Source organism: Sciurus carolinensis (assembly GCF_902686445.1).
Source record: "Sciurus carolinensis chromosome 19 unlocalized genomic scaffold, mSciCar1.2 SUPER_34, whole genome shotgun sequence".
Lineage (NCBI taxonomy): Eukaryota > Metazoa > Chordata > Mammalia > Rodentia > Sciuridae > Sciurus > Sciurus carolinensis.
The window spans coordinates 543,351-559,714 of record NW_025920112.1 but is presented as its reverse complement, the minus strand read 5'-3'; the positions used below and the strand labels follow the sequence as shown (position 1 = coordinate 559,714).

The window sequence follows — 16,364 nt, the reverse complement described above, 5'->3', positions numbered from 1 at the left end:
TTTTATTTTCATTGTATTTGATTTTAGGCCAGAGAAGTTCTAAGTTTTTATGAGTTAAAACATTTATTTTGTCACTTTTTACTCTGTGTTCATTGGTGAAAGTTATTCCCCATATAGATACTTGATTGCTGTGTAAAATTCTATTTTAATTCAGTTGGCATACTTTTAAAAATATGCAATATTTTAAAACCTTGAGAATTATTTTGGTCTCTGTTGAGAGCTCTGAAACTCTGGGTTGTCTGTAAAGCCAAGGATATAACCATTTGCCCTTTACGATCGCGCCCATGAGACCTAACTTCTAGTTCTGCCGTAAGCAAGAGTGCAAGTGAGTGACATCCAGGGGCTTACTGCCCCTGAGGCGTGACCCGTCTCTCTGTGGACGTGAGAAGTCACTTCTCTCCCGCCTCCAGGTGGGGAACCTGGTAAGAGACGTGAGTTCCAAGACCCAGTGAGTGTTAGGTGGGTCTTAGGCAGGACGCACCAGCAGTGACGGCCACCTGCCGGCTTCCCTCCCCAGCGTTCCTCATCTCTCCTCTGCAAGAGCAGCAGACCCAATTGCAAGGAGCTGGGGTTCTTTGCCTTTCTTCTTGTGGATGTTGTCATTTCCCTGTGAAAAAGCTGCTCTCTGTCAAGACTTGACTCAGTCCTTGGTGACACCGACCTTGGAAGGTGTGAGTGCAGGAAGGCTGATGGAGACAGGCTGTGAGGACAGCCAGTGTCTCCTGGGAAGCAGAGTGACCCTCCTGCAGCCTATGATCCTGCAGATGATGCTTCTCCCAAACAGTGTTCTTATACGAAGGCCACTTCTGCCTGTTCAATAAAAGACATCTTGTAAAAGGATGTCATTTGGGGATCTTTAGAATGGAGGAAGAATTCTGACAAAGCCAAGGGACCATCCTTCATTCTGAAGTCAGAGCAAGGGTGTGGCCACCTTGGCAGTGATGTCTCAGGAAACCCTGAGAAGGAAGGCTGTGGCCTTCCCTGTCTTCTCTCCCGGACGCCTGCTTTCCCATGGTGTTTAACCTGTAATATCGTGAACCTTAAGCAGAGTGGGGGTCAGGAAAACCCACCCACCATCATTCATAAGCTTCTGGATGTCTGGCAAACCTCTCGCAGACCCGGCACCCTCTGCCCCGAGTGGGAGATAGGAAAGCAAGGAGGCGGAAGCAGAGGATTTTGTGACCAAACCATCTTTAGGGACATAGTGACCACAGGAGGTAGAAGAGTGTGGAGAGATCAGACAAGCCCCTCTCCCTAGTGACATTTTCTCAAATTATACAATTGAGCACGTGGTTCCAATGACAAAAACTCTCTCTGGTCTTCACACTGAAATAGATCTGCCGAGGATTTTCCTGAGCAGAAAATCATCTACGTTCTGATGTACACAGTATATAAGTGAATCCCTCATGTCAGCTGACACGAGAATATTTATGAGTCACGCTGATTCATAAAACACCTATAATTAGGATGACGAGACACGGCAACCTCAGTATTAACCAGTTTCCCTGGCTTTAATCAACTTTGCACTAAGTCCAGAGTCTCATATTTAAAACAGTCTGAGATCGATGGATACAGGGTCCTCAAAGTTACTTACCTTACACTGTATGCAGTTTCCTCAAATCGGAAGACCCGGATCTGAAGATCAAGTGCCTACTGTTCAGAGAAGAATCTTAAACTAGTACGTGTGATTTGTTTAGCTTTTCTTCTCATCTAGTAAGCGTGAGCAAGGAGACGCAGAACACAGGTCTTCCAACCAGAAGAGTTTCCATGCTGTGAAGTGAAGCAGAGCAGAGAGGGGAGAGGAGCAAGGAGGTGCGGCAGGCAGCGGGTGGCCGTGGAGTCAGCCAAGAGGTCCGTGGCTTGAGCATTGAGTGACGTCTTGTTTGCCTAAGGGCTTGGGGCGGTCTCATAGGCCCTCTAAAGTAGACAGGGATGGGCAAACAATCAGCGACCTAGATGCAGAACAGCCTGAGTCCTAAATGCCCAGTAGCGAGCTTGCAGAGGTTGACAGCAGCTACATCAGGTAGGCTGCAAAACACAAAGAGACCAAGGGGCTTAAATAGGAGAGCTTGCATCCTCATGGTGGGCCAGGGCCCCATCTGGAAGCGACGTGACATCAGAATACTCATCCCTGTGGGTGTCTGTGTCCCTAGACTACAATTACACAGCTCACATAAGTGTGACAAGTTTCTTCACCCTACTTTTCTTTTAATTAAAGAAAATGTAATCTTTTAATTTTCATGGAATTAAAATAATTGCCCCCATAATTTGGGTTGTGGGTCCCTGAAATTCAAACTAAATTACTTATCTTCGTTGACTTTTTTGGTAGCATTGCTTTGGAAGTTTTCTTTCCTTTTTCACATTCCCAGTCTATATGCATTCTTCTCTTCAAGGAAAATCCAAACTTCCGAAGGCAGTACTGCCTTGTCAAAGTTACTTCATGTCAGACCATCACTTAAGCATTTGCTTGGCATGTGATCTGCATGTCCTGCACATTATGAAGCTATCAGCATTGCAGAGCACCTGCTGGGGATGGTATCTGCAATGTCCATGTTACAATGCATGATTTGCTGCAACTTTGAAATAAATAAATTAATTAATTTAGTTAACCACATTAAAAAAAAAGATCAGGTGCATCCTGTTTATCACTGGGCTTCTAAAATAAATTAAAACTTGAACATTAAAAAAAAATAACATAGCAGAAAATAATATACCTAAATGGTTTAACATGAATCTGCCTCTAAAGGTATTAAAATATTTATCAATGACTTGGAAAAGGTATACTCTCTAGTCTTTGAGAAGAAAAATAAAGCCTCTTAACTCTATTCCTCTATGATTTAACTGCTATTCCCACCTTCTCTTAGTAGGAGATCAGCCTCCCAGAGGCCATTATGAGAAATCACTGGTCCATGTGCTTATAGTCTCAGCTTTCCAACATCTATAACTTGACCCTTTGCCTTCCTGCTTCCTCTATTGGTACAAGATGAGACCAAACACATATCTTTAAGACTCTAAGTTGCTTCTTAGGAGTTACTTCTCTGTTGGAAGCAAAATTTGGAAACAAGAACAGTATGACCACTTCTCATTTCTTTGGAACATGTTCTGTTTCTACTAAAATGTTTTTCACTTTATGCATTTTTTTCTTTAGCTTTCTAAATGTGTTTTTATAAGTCTAGGAACACAAAATTATCTATCATCTTGTAATGGGTCAAGGCTTATCTATATGGTCTTATTTTATCAAAGTAGAGTAGCCCTGAAGTAAATGTAATTATTTATTCTTTTATTCATCTATGACTATTTCTCTATCTACTGTGATTGAAAAATAGCAAAATCTGGTTAGTAACAAGGAAATACTGTACAGTGTTTTACGGAGAACATCAGGGCAAATAAACATTTATAGTTCAGAGATTAAAAAAAAAAAAGAATTGTATGACAGGGTAAAAGCACAGGCTTTGGAGTCCACTCCCTGGGTGTGAGTCTCAGCTCTGTACTTCTGTGAACCTGAGAAAGCATGTAACCTCTCTGTGATTCAGTTCAGCAGATAATAAAAATGTGAACTTCTCTCAATTGTTACGAGGATGATCTGAGAATATCCATCCAGCCTTAGCATGGTTTTTGGCACATACATGTAAATGTCAAATGACACTGGTGTCAGTCACAGTGCGTGCATGTTGGTGTTTTGGTTGTTGATTACAGTGTTATTGGTGAGAGAGTGTGAACAGGTGGAGTAGTGATCTGCAAGGGGTGTACTTGTCCTGGGTCCTCATCACAGGGGCAGATAGCTTCCTCAGAAGAGGCCGGGGGCTGAGCATGTGTAACGAATGGCACAAAGAAATATCAGGGCTGTCGGGTGGTGGCTTTGTAGGGGGCAGGGCTGCCAGTCAAGCTAATCTGAACACAACCCTTCGGAAGATGGAAATAATGTACTTGTCTCGTTCTGAGTGAGGCTGAATTGCTGTGTGACCCCGAAACACAGACCAAGGGTTAAGAGCAGAGAGCTGGGCTCAGATCTGCCCTTCAGGGACTTCAGGCACTGACCCTGAGACCATCAGCTGCCCGACAGGTGACTAGAAGCAGGATGAGGCTGGGCATCTTGGCTTTCAAGTCGAATCTGTCTCCTCTGTCACCTGCTTGCTCTGCAGACCTGCTAATTATTTAAGGAGGACTCATCGGAAGCCTGGGATGCCAGGTTAACCCTATACTTCCCTGGCCTTTCTCATGTCCCTTCAGGACTGAGGTAAGATCTGCTGGGACGCTCCACTGGCAGCTATGAGATCATCAGGCCCCGGGGGTGGGCCTGGACATTCTCAGCCTGTCCTACTCCTGAGCAGCAGGCGGAATTGTCCCCTCCCTTCTCTGGAGTACCTCTCAGAACAGGAGCTGGGATGATTATCCACCAGGCCAATGAGAGCAGGATGCTCAATCCTGCAACCTCTCGCCCTCCCGTTTCCTTCCTCTATTAGTCCTCCAGAGCCTGCCGGCGCCCTGAGCAGGGCTGAGATGCTGTCTCCCAGCACAGCCCTCCCAGGACAGCCTGTTGACTGGAGTTCTTTCTGGGTCTCCCAGGACCTTTTCTGCTTGACTTTTGGGTGACTGGACCTTGTTGGTTGGACCTCCAGTCAGCTGCTGACCTAGGATGCCAGTAGCAAGGGTAGCTGTGAGCACGCGCTTGTGAATGACCTCATCTTGTTAATGGTGTGCCTCCAAGCCCTGTGAGGGTTAAAGGGAAGGATGCTGGTCACCATGGCTCCTTCTTGTCCAGCTCTGTGTAGCTGGACACCAGGCCGGGGGATGACTCCCACAGGGCACAGCAAGGGCTGTGGTGGAGGCATTCAGGAGTGTGCTGGAGGCATCGTTTGGAAATCCTCGCACAGTCTGGGCATGGCTTCCTGAAGGAAGCTCATCTGAGCCTAGGGAGAGGGATGAGCCAGAGGTGACCCCAGAGCAGGAGGGAAGCTGGCTTCAGGAGGAGCAAGGAGTGGACCGTGCAGAGGCACAGAGTGGAGCAGGGCAGGCCCTGAGGGAGGAGCTGTCCACCGTGGCATCACTGGGGATCAGCACCAGGCAAGGAGCAGGGAGGGGAGGCCGGCCGGGAAGCGACCTGCCTGGAGAGGAGCTGGGACTTTACCAGTGGGCAGCAGGGGACACTCGGGAGCTCGCTCACCATGACAAGCTCACTCACGTTTTAAAGACCATGGCAGTGCTTGTGTACCCGATGGACATCCTAGTAACTGCTGCCCAAGTCCAGAGGAGCAGTGGAAACACCCTGGGGGTTTACAGGTGGGAGAGAAGACGGGTTGGAGCTCTCAAGAGCCTGGAGCAGCAGGACTCATAACGGAACTGGGCATAACCTGAGGGCAGGACTTGCGGCTGGCCCCCCGCAGGGGGCTGGCAGATGCTGGGGGCAGCCGCCAAGTCAGGTGGGCAGAGCCTGAAGCAGTCCAGGAACCAGATGGCTCCACGTGAAGAGGCTGACTTCGTGGGTGTAAAACGTAGCACAGTTGGAGGGTCACTGGGTGCACACACTCTCCAGAGGATCTGGGGAGACCGAGGGCACTTAGCCAGGGCCATTCAGAGGCAAAGCTTTCCAGGGGTGGGGCAGCCACACGGGGGTGGATCCTTTCCTGCCATTGGCTTTGTCTCTCCTGCTCTGTGCACAGAGGCGGCCCCTTCAGCTTGCATGGGGGTCTCCTCGCCCTCCTACCACACACTTTCTGGCTCTGTGTCTTCACTTTTCCTGCCGGCCCATGCGTCCTCATTCTCTGTGCTGTGGACTGGCATGTGTTTTAAAATCCCGTTATCACCCTTCCTTGGTGTCTGGGAAGGCAGAGGAGATCACTGTGTGCCCCTAGTCCGCCATCTCCACCTGGATTCTCTGCTGGTGTGTCCGTGGACTTGGGCAGAAATAAGAAAGTGGGACTCGGGCAGCAGAAGCCAGATTTGGGCTTTAACGTGTTGTGTGGCCTGAAGTGGCCCCAGGGCAGGGTGAGCTTGGCTTAAAGGTTTCTGCATGTGTCCTGAGTGCAGCCTAAACTCAAGTGCAAACCCTGGACCTTCCTCTCCTAACACCGAGCTGCGCCTCAGCCAATCCCAGGGGCCACCCTTTCAGCCAAGTTCAGATCAAATGGGCAGCAGCTGGACCCAAGGAGCTGCCCTCCCTGGCAGCAAACGCCAACACCCATGAGGTGGAGTGAGCCACCTGGGCCATTCTTGGTGCAGACTGCTGCCCAGTCTAGGACTGTACATAAAGGTGACAGTGATCGGTAACATAAGATTGCGGCAGTTCTGTTTCTCAGCAAGACAACGTTTATTTTTCTGGACATGCGCACTCGGGCCCTCAGCGCGAAGGCCGGCTTCACCACGAAGGCCACTTGCGGTGGCCCTCCTCCCGCAGAGCCAGGGTCGGGCCTTGTTCAGAGTGATGTCCCTGTGGACTTGAAATGCATCCCGTGGTCCTGGCGCTCCGGGTGGACCTGAGACGGGGAGGCAGGGGCAGGTGGTCAGGAAGGGGAAGACCAGGGCTCAATCAGGCCTCCCCACAAGTGGCCACCGGGCTTTCCTGCTCAATGCAGCTTGGAAACTGCCCGGTCAGCAGTTAGAGGTTCGTGAGAGCAAGCGCTGTCGACCTCGCTGCGCTGGCACTCTGTCCTGCGCTGCCCACATGGAGGGCATGCCTGTGGGTCCCCCATGAAAAGTCCCAGGTCACGGGGACTGTGTGCCCAGCGCCCCCATTTTTCTCTCATTTCTCCATCCCACTTCCTACAGGGAAATTGCGAACTGAGAAGCGCCCCTCCCGCCCTGCCACCCGTGGGCCCAGGGAAACTGGTGGCCGCGCCTCCCTGGCGAGCGCACCTGGCTGGGTCTTCACGGGAAAGTCGGTTTCCTGGCTTTCGCTCCTGTAGACTGGACAGTCCTGCAGGGCTAACGGCGCAGGCAGCTGCTTTCCCGGTTCTGGCCAAACTGCGATTAAGTTCATTTCCCTTCCTAGACGGTCTTTTCTTCCTTCTGAGGCGGGCAGGGCTAATGACCACATAAAAGGTTAAAAACCCTCTGTGTATGAAAATGCAGCCAAAATATACACAAAAACAAAACATTAAAACCCTGCAAAATGTATTTACTTCAAAAGCAAAAAATATTAAAAGCCATTTCCTGCCGGGTGCTATGGCACATGCCTGGAATCCCCAGAGCTTGGGAGGCTGAAGCAGGAGGATTGCAAGTTTAAAGCCAGTCTCAGCAACTTAGGAGACCCTGTCTCTAAATAGATGGTAAAAAGAGCTGGGGATGTGACTGAGTGCCCCTGAATTCAATCCCTAGTACCAAAAAAAAAAAAAAACAACAAAACAAAACAAAAACTTTTTACATGTAAAGTGTAAAAATCTGATCTCAACATGGATGCATTTCAAGGCATCTGAGTGTCTCGGGAGGCTGGGGCAGCCCTGGAATCCACTCTTCCGGGAGACCGGAGACCAGGACAGGCCCCGCCCCGCCGGCCTGCTTGGCCACACCCTACTCTGTCGCCCTGGCTCTGTCCCCTGAGTCCTCACCCTTGAGCCGAGATGCACATGGTGCTCCGTGTGGAGCTTCTGGGTGTGCAGTCTCCAGGGACCACTGGCAGGATGTGGTTCTGACCTGCTCCTGGATCTCCTCCTCCCTCAGGTGTCTGGCCATGGCCTGGTCATGCTGGGGGCTGGGGGCTCTCCAAGCTGCCTCTGGCTGGGGTGGTGCCAGGTCCTCTGCAGTCTCCAGGCAACAGCGTCCCACACTGTCTCCTGACAACAGAGTTCTGGTTGGAATACACCAGCCTCCAGGCTTCGCCCTCCCTGGGGGCCCAGTCCCCTGCCTCCACCCACTGCCCCCAGCTCCCTCCTCTCAGCGCCCCAGGCAGGCTCTGGACTCACTGCCCCAGCGTCTCCCGTCAGAACCTGGGTACTAGAGCTGTCCTTGGACGTCATCAGGAAAGGGCTCACCATCCAGTGGAGGCCCAGGGAAGGGACTGAGGGCCGCACCTCACCCTGGACAGTCATTTCCTAAAAAAGATTTGGGGAGGGGTCAGGACCCTCTTGCACTTTGAAGCAGATGCCCAGAACCAAGACTATGGCTGGTTCTCTCTCTCTCTCTCTCTCTCTCTCACACACACATACACACACACACACACACACTCTCACACCAGAGTTTTCCTATCTGACAAAACCTTCTGTCCAGGGTGGTCGTACACAGAACCACCCTTTCCCTATTGAAGTAACTGGGGTGAGGTACACAGGGTAGGAAGTGTCCCTTCGTGGTCCTTCCTGAGCACACAGGGAGTGCTGCTGAGTGTGTCCACACCCTGTGAAGCCCATGTCCAGAGCTGCCTCACCCCTGAGCTGCTCTCCCTGACCCCTCCGCCAGCCCCTGGCCACCACCTCTCCACTTCCTGAGTCTAGTCAGCCCGCTGGATGCTTATAGACCAGAGTTTACTTTAAAAGATCCCAAAGTGGCCTCTCCCAGAGAGGGAGGCCCTGGCCCAGGGAGCACCTCTCCCTGACTCTCAAGCCCGAGCTCATCGCCTGTGGACTTTGTTCCTTGGTCCATTCCTGCATTCGTGACACGGGTGTCCCATAGTGCTTAGGGCAGTGTGGGTGGTGTGGACGCTTCTGTAGGGTCCTGAGTGCAGCCAGCTGTTCCGGGGCTCCTGGCCTCAGTGCCTGCTCCTGCAGGCTCCTGCAGCTGGCTGACCAGCAGGAGCGGGGAGGAGCTGACTCTGGAAGAAGGACATGTGAAGCTGTTTCTGCCATCTTACTGGGACAGGAGGAAGGGAAAGCACAGGCAGCAGCAGGAGAGGTGGGGTCTGGGGTGGAACCAGGGGTCTTGAAACTGACCTCAGAAATGCTCCAGGTGAGTGTTGGGGGCCATCCCCCTGTGGTCCCTGTGTCCACCTGCTCAGGTGACTGGGCACACAGTCCCAGGGACTGTGACTGGCACCCTCAGTAGGGGGTCCGTCTCCCCTGGGTGAGGTTTGTCCTCCATGCCTCCTGGTCGGGGAGGCTGGATAGTGGGTGGGACTGGAGAATGGGAACTAGAAGGGAGGGCTGGGAGAAGAGGGGCTGAAGATAGGGGAGTGACGGGAAAGGGGAGCCAGACGAACAGCGGGGTGGCGAGTAGGTGGCCTGGGGACCACAGAGGAGGAGCTGGGCAGGGAGCCCCTCAAGGCAGGGAGCTGGGACGGGACCTTGCTGGGGAGAGGAGGGAAGGTGGGGCAGAAGCCAGACGGGGAGGGCTTGCCCTGGGCAGCAGGCTGCGGGCTGGCGGCCTGGCGGGGCAGGGCAGGGAGGCGGGTGATGGGGCGGGAGGGCGGGGGCACAGCAGCAGGGCGCGGGGGCTGGGGTGCAGCAAGTGGGGGCAGCTTCCTTGTCATGTCTGTCCAGGGCAGAGGCGCTCCTGGGTGGCCACGGCAGACAGTGCCTGAGCCCGTGCAGAAGGCCTCCCACAGTTCTCTCCTCGGATTCCAGGATGGAAGAAGGTGCATTGTGACGCTCCGTGCCCCTCCCTGCAGGTCCACTGAGTAGACCAGCCAACAGGGCACTGGCCCGGGTCTAGGTTTAAGGTGGTCACGGGAAATAGCAGAGAGAGAGGTGCTGTCATAGCCGTCCATGTCCTCGGGTGACGGGCAGTGTGCCTCGGCGGGCAGGGACTGATCAGAGGGCTGGGGACAGCTCCATGCCTGGGACCTGGGTGTGCAGTTCAGAGGTGGGAAGGGGCAGTGGAATCAGTGCCCAGTGGATTGACCCACCGCGTTTCCCTGAGCCCTTTCTCCTCATTCAAATCACTGCCCCTGTAGAGGCAGGGAGAGGAGGGAAGAGGCGTCCCTCTGCAATGAGGAGGACGCTGGAGACTAAGGAGGGGGCAGGCAGTGGGGTCAGAGCAGGTGGGACCAGAGCCAGGCATAAGGGCGTTGGGTCAGCACACGAGGACATCGAGAACCCACAGGCAGCCTGATGCGCCACGTTTCTGGGCAGGGTCTGGCTGGGCTGCGGGATCAGGGCTTTACTTTTGCAGCTGGCCGAGGGTCCCTGTGGTCCCTCACCTTGTTCCCTAACTCAAGTGCCGCTGTGTGACGATGAAATGACAGACAGGAGCATGTGTCCTCCTGAACCCGCTGGGCTCCAGCTGAGCGGCCTCCATCTTGACTCCTCACCAGCATTTCCCGCAGAGGACCCACCCCCGCTGCTGGGCCCCCTCCTCTGATCTCTGGGGTGCACAGTGGGAAGGCGGGGGCTGATCCTGGGAGGTCGGCTGCACTCGCCACAGCGACGGGACTTTCCTGCAGCTGACTGTCCTCAGCACGCTCTGGCTTTGCTTGGAATGATGTGGAAATGCATCTCCTTGTTTGAGGACTGGAGTCTCTGAACATAGCTTTCGTGATCACAGGAACATTTCTAGAAAGTTCTGTGTTATCTTCAGTGCCAAGAACACTGATCATGGCTCAACCTGGGTGGCTAACAGATCTGAGGACCCCCTAACTGTTGCAATAGGCAATTTCTAAGAAAGGGGTTCCACACAGAGTTATGATTCAGTGACGTTGGTACCTGCGTGTAGTGAGCGGCCCTAGGTCTTCACCTGGGAAAACAGCTCCTTACACCACACCCCAGTCCTCACTCCAAGCTCGGTCTCAGGTTGGCTCTGTGCAAATGCCAGCAGGGAGTCCAGCTTTCCATCTAGAATTTCCCTAGGCAAGTGGGTGATTCCAGAGTACAGACCATCTTCACCATTGTCCACCTGTGGTTAAGGGAGCCCCAGGAGGGTCAGGTCAAGTTTGTGTGAGTCAGGACTCCACTGCCCTGGCCAAGAGCCCAGCACCACCAACGTAAGGGAGGAAAGGTTTACTCCACTCCTGGTTCAGAGGTTTCCTTCCACGCTGGTTGACTCCCTTGTTTCTGGGCATGGTGGGCAGGAGGGCAGAGCAACGCCACTCTCCTGGCATGGGGCGTGGGGAAACAGAGACAGAGACAGAGAGAGGAAAGGTCCAGGGACAAGACTGACCCTTCCAGTGCTCCCCGCAGGGATCTACTTCCTCCAGCAGGCCCCACCTCCTGCAGTCTGCACCCCAATAGTCCATTCAAACATGGCCCCATTGGTGGATCAGTCCATTGAGAGGACAAGCACCCACGGGATCCACACCTCTACACAGAGCTGCAAGTGGACAAGTCTTCAACACACAGGCCTTCAGGTGGCTTTCCAGATCCACACTCTACGGTGTCGTGTTCCTCAGGTCTTCATTTACTTGAATTGGAACACGGAGTGGAAAACAGTGTTCAGTTCAAAGACCCCCAAGCACGTGGTACTTGCGGAGCACATAAACGCTTTTCCTTGAGGACCCATCCATCACATTTATCTTGGTTGCGAATGACAAAATTCTTAAACCAAGATGAAATCATTGCTGAATTTCAAGTTTCAACATTTGTTCTCAGTACCTGAAAGTTGCCCAATGGAGCAGAGTGAGCTGCAGGGTGCCACAGAGTTCAGTGGGGACTTAACACAACCATCAGAGCCTGTGTGGGCAGCGCTGTTAGCTGGGGGGACAATGCAGACTGTCAGTGGGGAAGCTGAGCGACGGGCAGGAACCTGGGCCTGCACTTGGCTCAGATCCCTCTGGAAACCATGTGGACCTGGAAGGCTCACTGAATCCGTCTGTTTCCTGCACTTCCAGATTAAATGTTGAATATGCACTGCTTCTAAAGAGTGTATGCGTGCAGGTAGGTTAATGGAGGTGAAGCCTTAAGAGGGAAGGCAGGTCCTTCAGAGGCACTCTACCTGTTCACTGAGCACAGAGGCCTGAGGGAGACCCAGGGAGCTGTCGGACGCAGATGGAGGTGCGGCGGCTCCAGGCAGTGGAGAAGGGGCTTGCTTTTCAGTTTGAACTCGCATCTGGTTGCTTCACAGCTCACACAGAACATCAGCTGCATCTCCTGAGACCTGACAGCAGCCCGGTGAGGTGACCCGGGAAGAGCTCTGCCTCCTGTTCTCCTGTGGGAATTGATGTGCACAGATGGTTGACTTGCAGAATCACAGCACTGCTGAGGGACAGACCTGGGAGGGTGGATGCACTTAGTGCCCCCAGGACAGGGCTCCTGAGTAACTGAGGCCTCTGGATCCTGTCCTGACCCTGGCCCTAGGACATCCCTCCTGCCCTTTCTCAGATCTGTCCCAAGGCTACCGGGAGGCCAGAGCTGATGCACCAGAGGAGGGAAGGGTAGGCAGTTCCCAAAGCAGAAACCATTGCTTTTTCGCTCCATTTCCACACCGACCCCAAACATGGCACCATTCCTGCACGGGAGGAAAGAAGTGCAGATGTGTGGCAGTCCTCCCCCACGGTCCTCACAGTGCCTGTGGCCTCTCAATGAGTGCTCAGGGTGAGCCGGGGACCACGTTCAGGGTCCAATGTCCCCCTGTGCCCCAAGATGGCTCAGACTTTGGGACATTCCAGAACTACTGTCACATGGGTTTTCAATAGTGAATGACCTTACCTTCGATTGATAAACCCTTGCATCGCCTGTCAATTAAATAACATAGATTGTGTGTGTGTGTGTGTGTGTGTGTGTGTGTGTGTGAGAGAGAGAGAGAGAGAGAGAGAGAGAGAGAGAGAGAGAGAGAGAGAGAGAGAGAGAGAGAGAAAGAGAGCCAGCTTTCACCTAATGAGGACCTGCATCTGAGAACTCGCCTACTTGAGGGACAGCTGCTTAGATGCTTCCCGGGCAACTGATTCCACCCGCGGCTTTTCCATCTCTGGAGGACAGACTCCATACAATGCTCCAGATTCAACAGACTTGCAGGTGTGGCCTTACCATTTTGTCCTTCTGTGTAACCTCGTTAACCAGCCTCCACTGTGTACATGCCCCCAGCCATTCACAAACCTTCAAAGTTGAGTCACTTTCCCTTCACTCTCTTTTCTTAAAGGCTGGCAGTGCCTCCCAGACTGGACTCCAAGTGCATGCCGCCTCTGGGATGAACTGGGGGTGCCCTGCTCTGGATCTGTGGAGGCCCAGTGCCTGGTTCCTCCACTCAGGAGTGAGGAGAAAGGAGAGATTAGGATGGAGGGGTGAGTAGGGAGGAGCTCACCTGCACTCTGTCGGTGGGGAGGTTCTGTGGAGCCACTCGTGCTGTGAGTGTGATCATCACTACTCTCTTACAGCAAGGACACGTAGGGGTAGGGGGATGGCAAGTCTGCCTCCAGAGTGGCACTGCCTGAGCACAGGCAGACTGATGTCACCTTGGGTCCTTCACTCCTGCAGTGCCACGTCTACTTCCTGCCACTCCAACACTTGACACGGTTCTGTTGGAGCAGAGGATCCAACACTTGACACGGTTCTGTTGGAGCAGAGGATCCAACGCTTGACACGGCTCTGTTGGAGCAGAGGATCCAACGCTTGACACGGCTCTGTTGGAGCAGAGGATCCAACGCTTGACACGGCTCTGTTGGAGCAGAGGATCCAACGCTTGACACGGTTCTGTTGGAGCAGAGGATCCAACGCTTGACACGGTTCTGTTGGAGCAGAGGGTCCAACGCTTGACACGGTTCTGTTGGAGCAGAGGGTCCAACGCTTGACACGGTTCTGTTGGAGCAGAGAGTCCAACGCTTGACACGGTTCTGTTGGAGCAGAGGATCCAACACTTGACACGGTTCTATTGAAAGATCATCCTCCCTCTTGGGAGCCATAGGCATGGCATGTCTCCATGTGCAGTTGCTTTTAATACTAATCATCAATGCAGCCTTAGATTCAGATCATAGAGAACACTGGGGAGATTTTGTGGTGCTGGGACTCAAAGTAACATACAGTAAAGTTTAATATTAATACTTAGATGAAATCATAAATAAGCAATTATGATTTGTTCAAATTTGTAAGGAGCCCGTGATTTCTTTTAGTATACAAATTCTCTAAAAGTTACATATAGGTATGTGAGAATATTCCTCTGAGCTTTGATGTGGTGTTTGGTCTTCATTGCTTTCTTAGTGTTTATGATTAAGTTTAAGGATATTTTTCCCACTTAATAAATAAATAGATTAATCATAGGTACAATTTGTATTCTTCCTATGTCTAGTTAAGAGTTTTAGTCCATCATTGAGTACATGAAATAGAATAAATATTAACTATAAGCTGATTCCTCTATTCTCTGTTAGTAATAACAAAAACTTTCCACTGTTAATAACTAACATTAGAGTTCTTGGAAGGGATGATTTTTACAGAAACTTAATGATGTATTCTTTAAGGAAAATTAAAACTAAATGGAGCACGGTGCCCTCTACCTTGCTGGGAACTGTTTTTTTTAAGCTATCATACAGTAAAAACATGTTTCTTGAATAAGATCATTAATTATACTCTTGAAGATTTTTCACTTAACATTTCCTTGTATGACCATGAAATGATGTAATCAATACCAAAGAAAAAACATACAAAAAGACTCTGTGAACACTGAAGATTCAGACTCAGCCTCAGAACACTTGGTGTCTCTGTGTGCTGTTTCTCCCCTGTGCCGACGCCTTCCATCCACCTCGGACCCCCGACTGCTGCTAGGGCTGGACCCCGGTACTGCAGGAACCACAGTCTCATTCATTATCGTGCCACTGCCTGCTTCCAACTCCCTTCCTCAAGTACCTACTGCCAGGGCAGGGCTGGCAAGAAGGAATGGAGACCAAGTGCCCAGGCCTGCAGCAGGCTTCTTTCTGCTGTGACTGCAGCACCTGCTACTCCACCCCGGGTGCTTGATTTAAACGGGCACCGCCTTCCCTTCCTCTTGCCCCTTCCATAACCATGCAGGAGGCAATGTCAACCTTCTCCTCCTCCACGTCCCAGGTTGCTCAAGGACACAGACCCTGGGGTGGCACCAGCAGGCCTGAGACACAGCCGTGTCTCAAGGCTATGAAGGAAGGAGGACCCTGGCAGGACACAGCTGGAGTTCAGTCTTCATGTCTCCTCTATAAGCCCCACTGACCCCCTGAAATTTAGAATTTCAGCTTTGGGATGGGGGTCCCCTGGGAGTGCCTCTTTGCTAGCAAAGCAATATCACTTCTTTTCCCTTTTTAAAATATCTTTTTGTTAGTTGTTTGTCATCTGGGACAAGGAGCAAGCTTCTGGGCTCACCGTTGGTGAACCAGACGGGACCTGGGAGTGTCCCCGTTCCCACGTTCTTGGGCACGTATGGCACTCTGAGTGACCCTCTGCTTCCATGCAGAGGACGCAGGTGGCTGGTGAGCATGCTGAGACCTCTGCTAGACAGCTGGGAGGGGGCCGTTTTCCTGGGTCTGACTGGAGGAGCTGTTCCCATAAGGGGAGGGACTGAGGGACTCTCCCAGCATCACTGGGTCTAGGTCGAGTAAAAGGAAACTGAATACAGTAAACATGCGACATCCTGGTCACCTGGTGAACCTCCCGTGAGGAAGCATGTCATGTCTCTTGATTCTACACGGCTGGCTTCCCATTGCTGGAACATCTGGTCCCCTCCCTCCATGGGACCTTCTGGTAAATCTTTCTGGACCATATGCGGCTCCAGTGTGTAGATGGCAAGGTCAGGTGGGAGAAGGGGGTCAAGGGATTCTCCCCTCCCTAACACTGACCTACCACAGAGGTATTCCTTTCTTCAGCCTGGGTTTCAGGGTTCGCTTTACTTTCCTAACTTTGTGGGCATTTTGGGGGTGTCTTTTTCTTTGGGTGGACAGGGGGACTGATCCCAGAGGAGTTGGCCTCTGCCCACCTGCCAGCCTCTTTTGCCTAAGGGAGGAGGAGGGCTGCTGGCCAAAGAGGACATGCCAGTGGGTTGGGCACTGCTAACCTATGCCCTGGGCACAGGAGTGGTGTCCCCTTTGTAACCTGACAGGATCCCCCATCTGGCCCGGGCCGGTGGAGGGAGCAATTCTTGCTGTGACAGCTTCCAGCTGATGAAAATGGCAGGACGAACAACCGTGCATGAGAAAAAGGGAATGAAACCCCAGCTGTGACTTGAAAACCAGCAGCTAAAGTAAAGACAAAGAAAAGTGAAAATCTGGAGCCTCTTCCATTGGACTCTGCAGCTGGGACAAGAGCAGTGGCTGTTAAACCAGCTGAGTAGCCACAGGGCCCAAGGACGCGTCATGAACGCCAGAGGCCTGGGCTGCAGCAGCTCTGCAGGAAGTGAGGTCCAGCCCAGGGGGATGTTGAGGAGCACCTGTGCGGCCTCCCACCTGGGACCAACCCCAGGCCGGGCTGCAACCAGAGGACGGTGCAGCCAGGCAGAGGCCAGGGCACCTGAGCCGCGCCTCCTGCCCTCACTGCTCCCCCACCTCATGGCCCTGAACCAGCAAGCCCTTCTCCTGCCCGTGAGCACTTCTGTGGAGCCCTCCTGCTGCCAGCGCT

The 16,364-nt window shown here is 52.5% G+C and overlaps 1 protein-coding gene across 1 annotated transcript in view; it reads right to left on the bottom strand.

Annotated features, from left to right (window-relative positions):
- Window positions 1–2,014: 2,014 nt before the first annotated feature.
- The window catches only part of LOC124973450 (olfactory receptor 2T6-like), a 49,133-nt gene continuing 34,783 nt past the window's right edge, over window positions 2,015–16,364 (bottom strand). Inside the window, exon 2 of the mRNA XM_047537378.1 lies at window positions 2,015–2,028. Within this exon, the coding sequence (XP_047393334.1) occupies window positions 2,015–2,028 (14 nt within the window). The remainder of the gene's footprint in view (window positions 2,029–16,364) is intronic.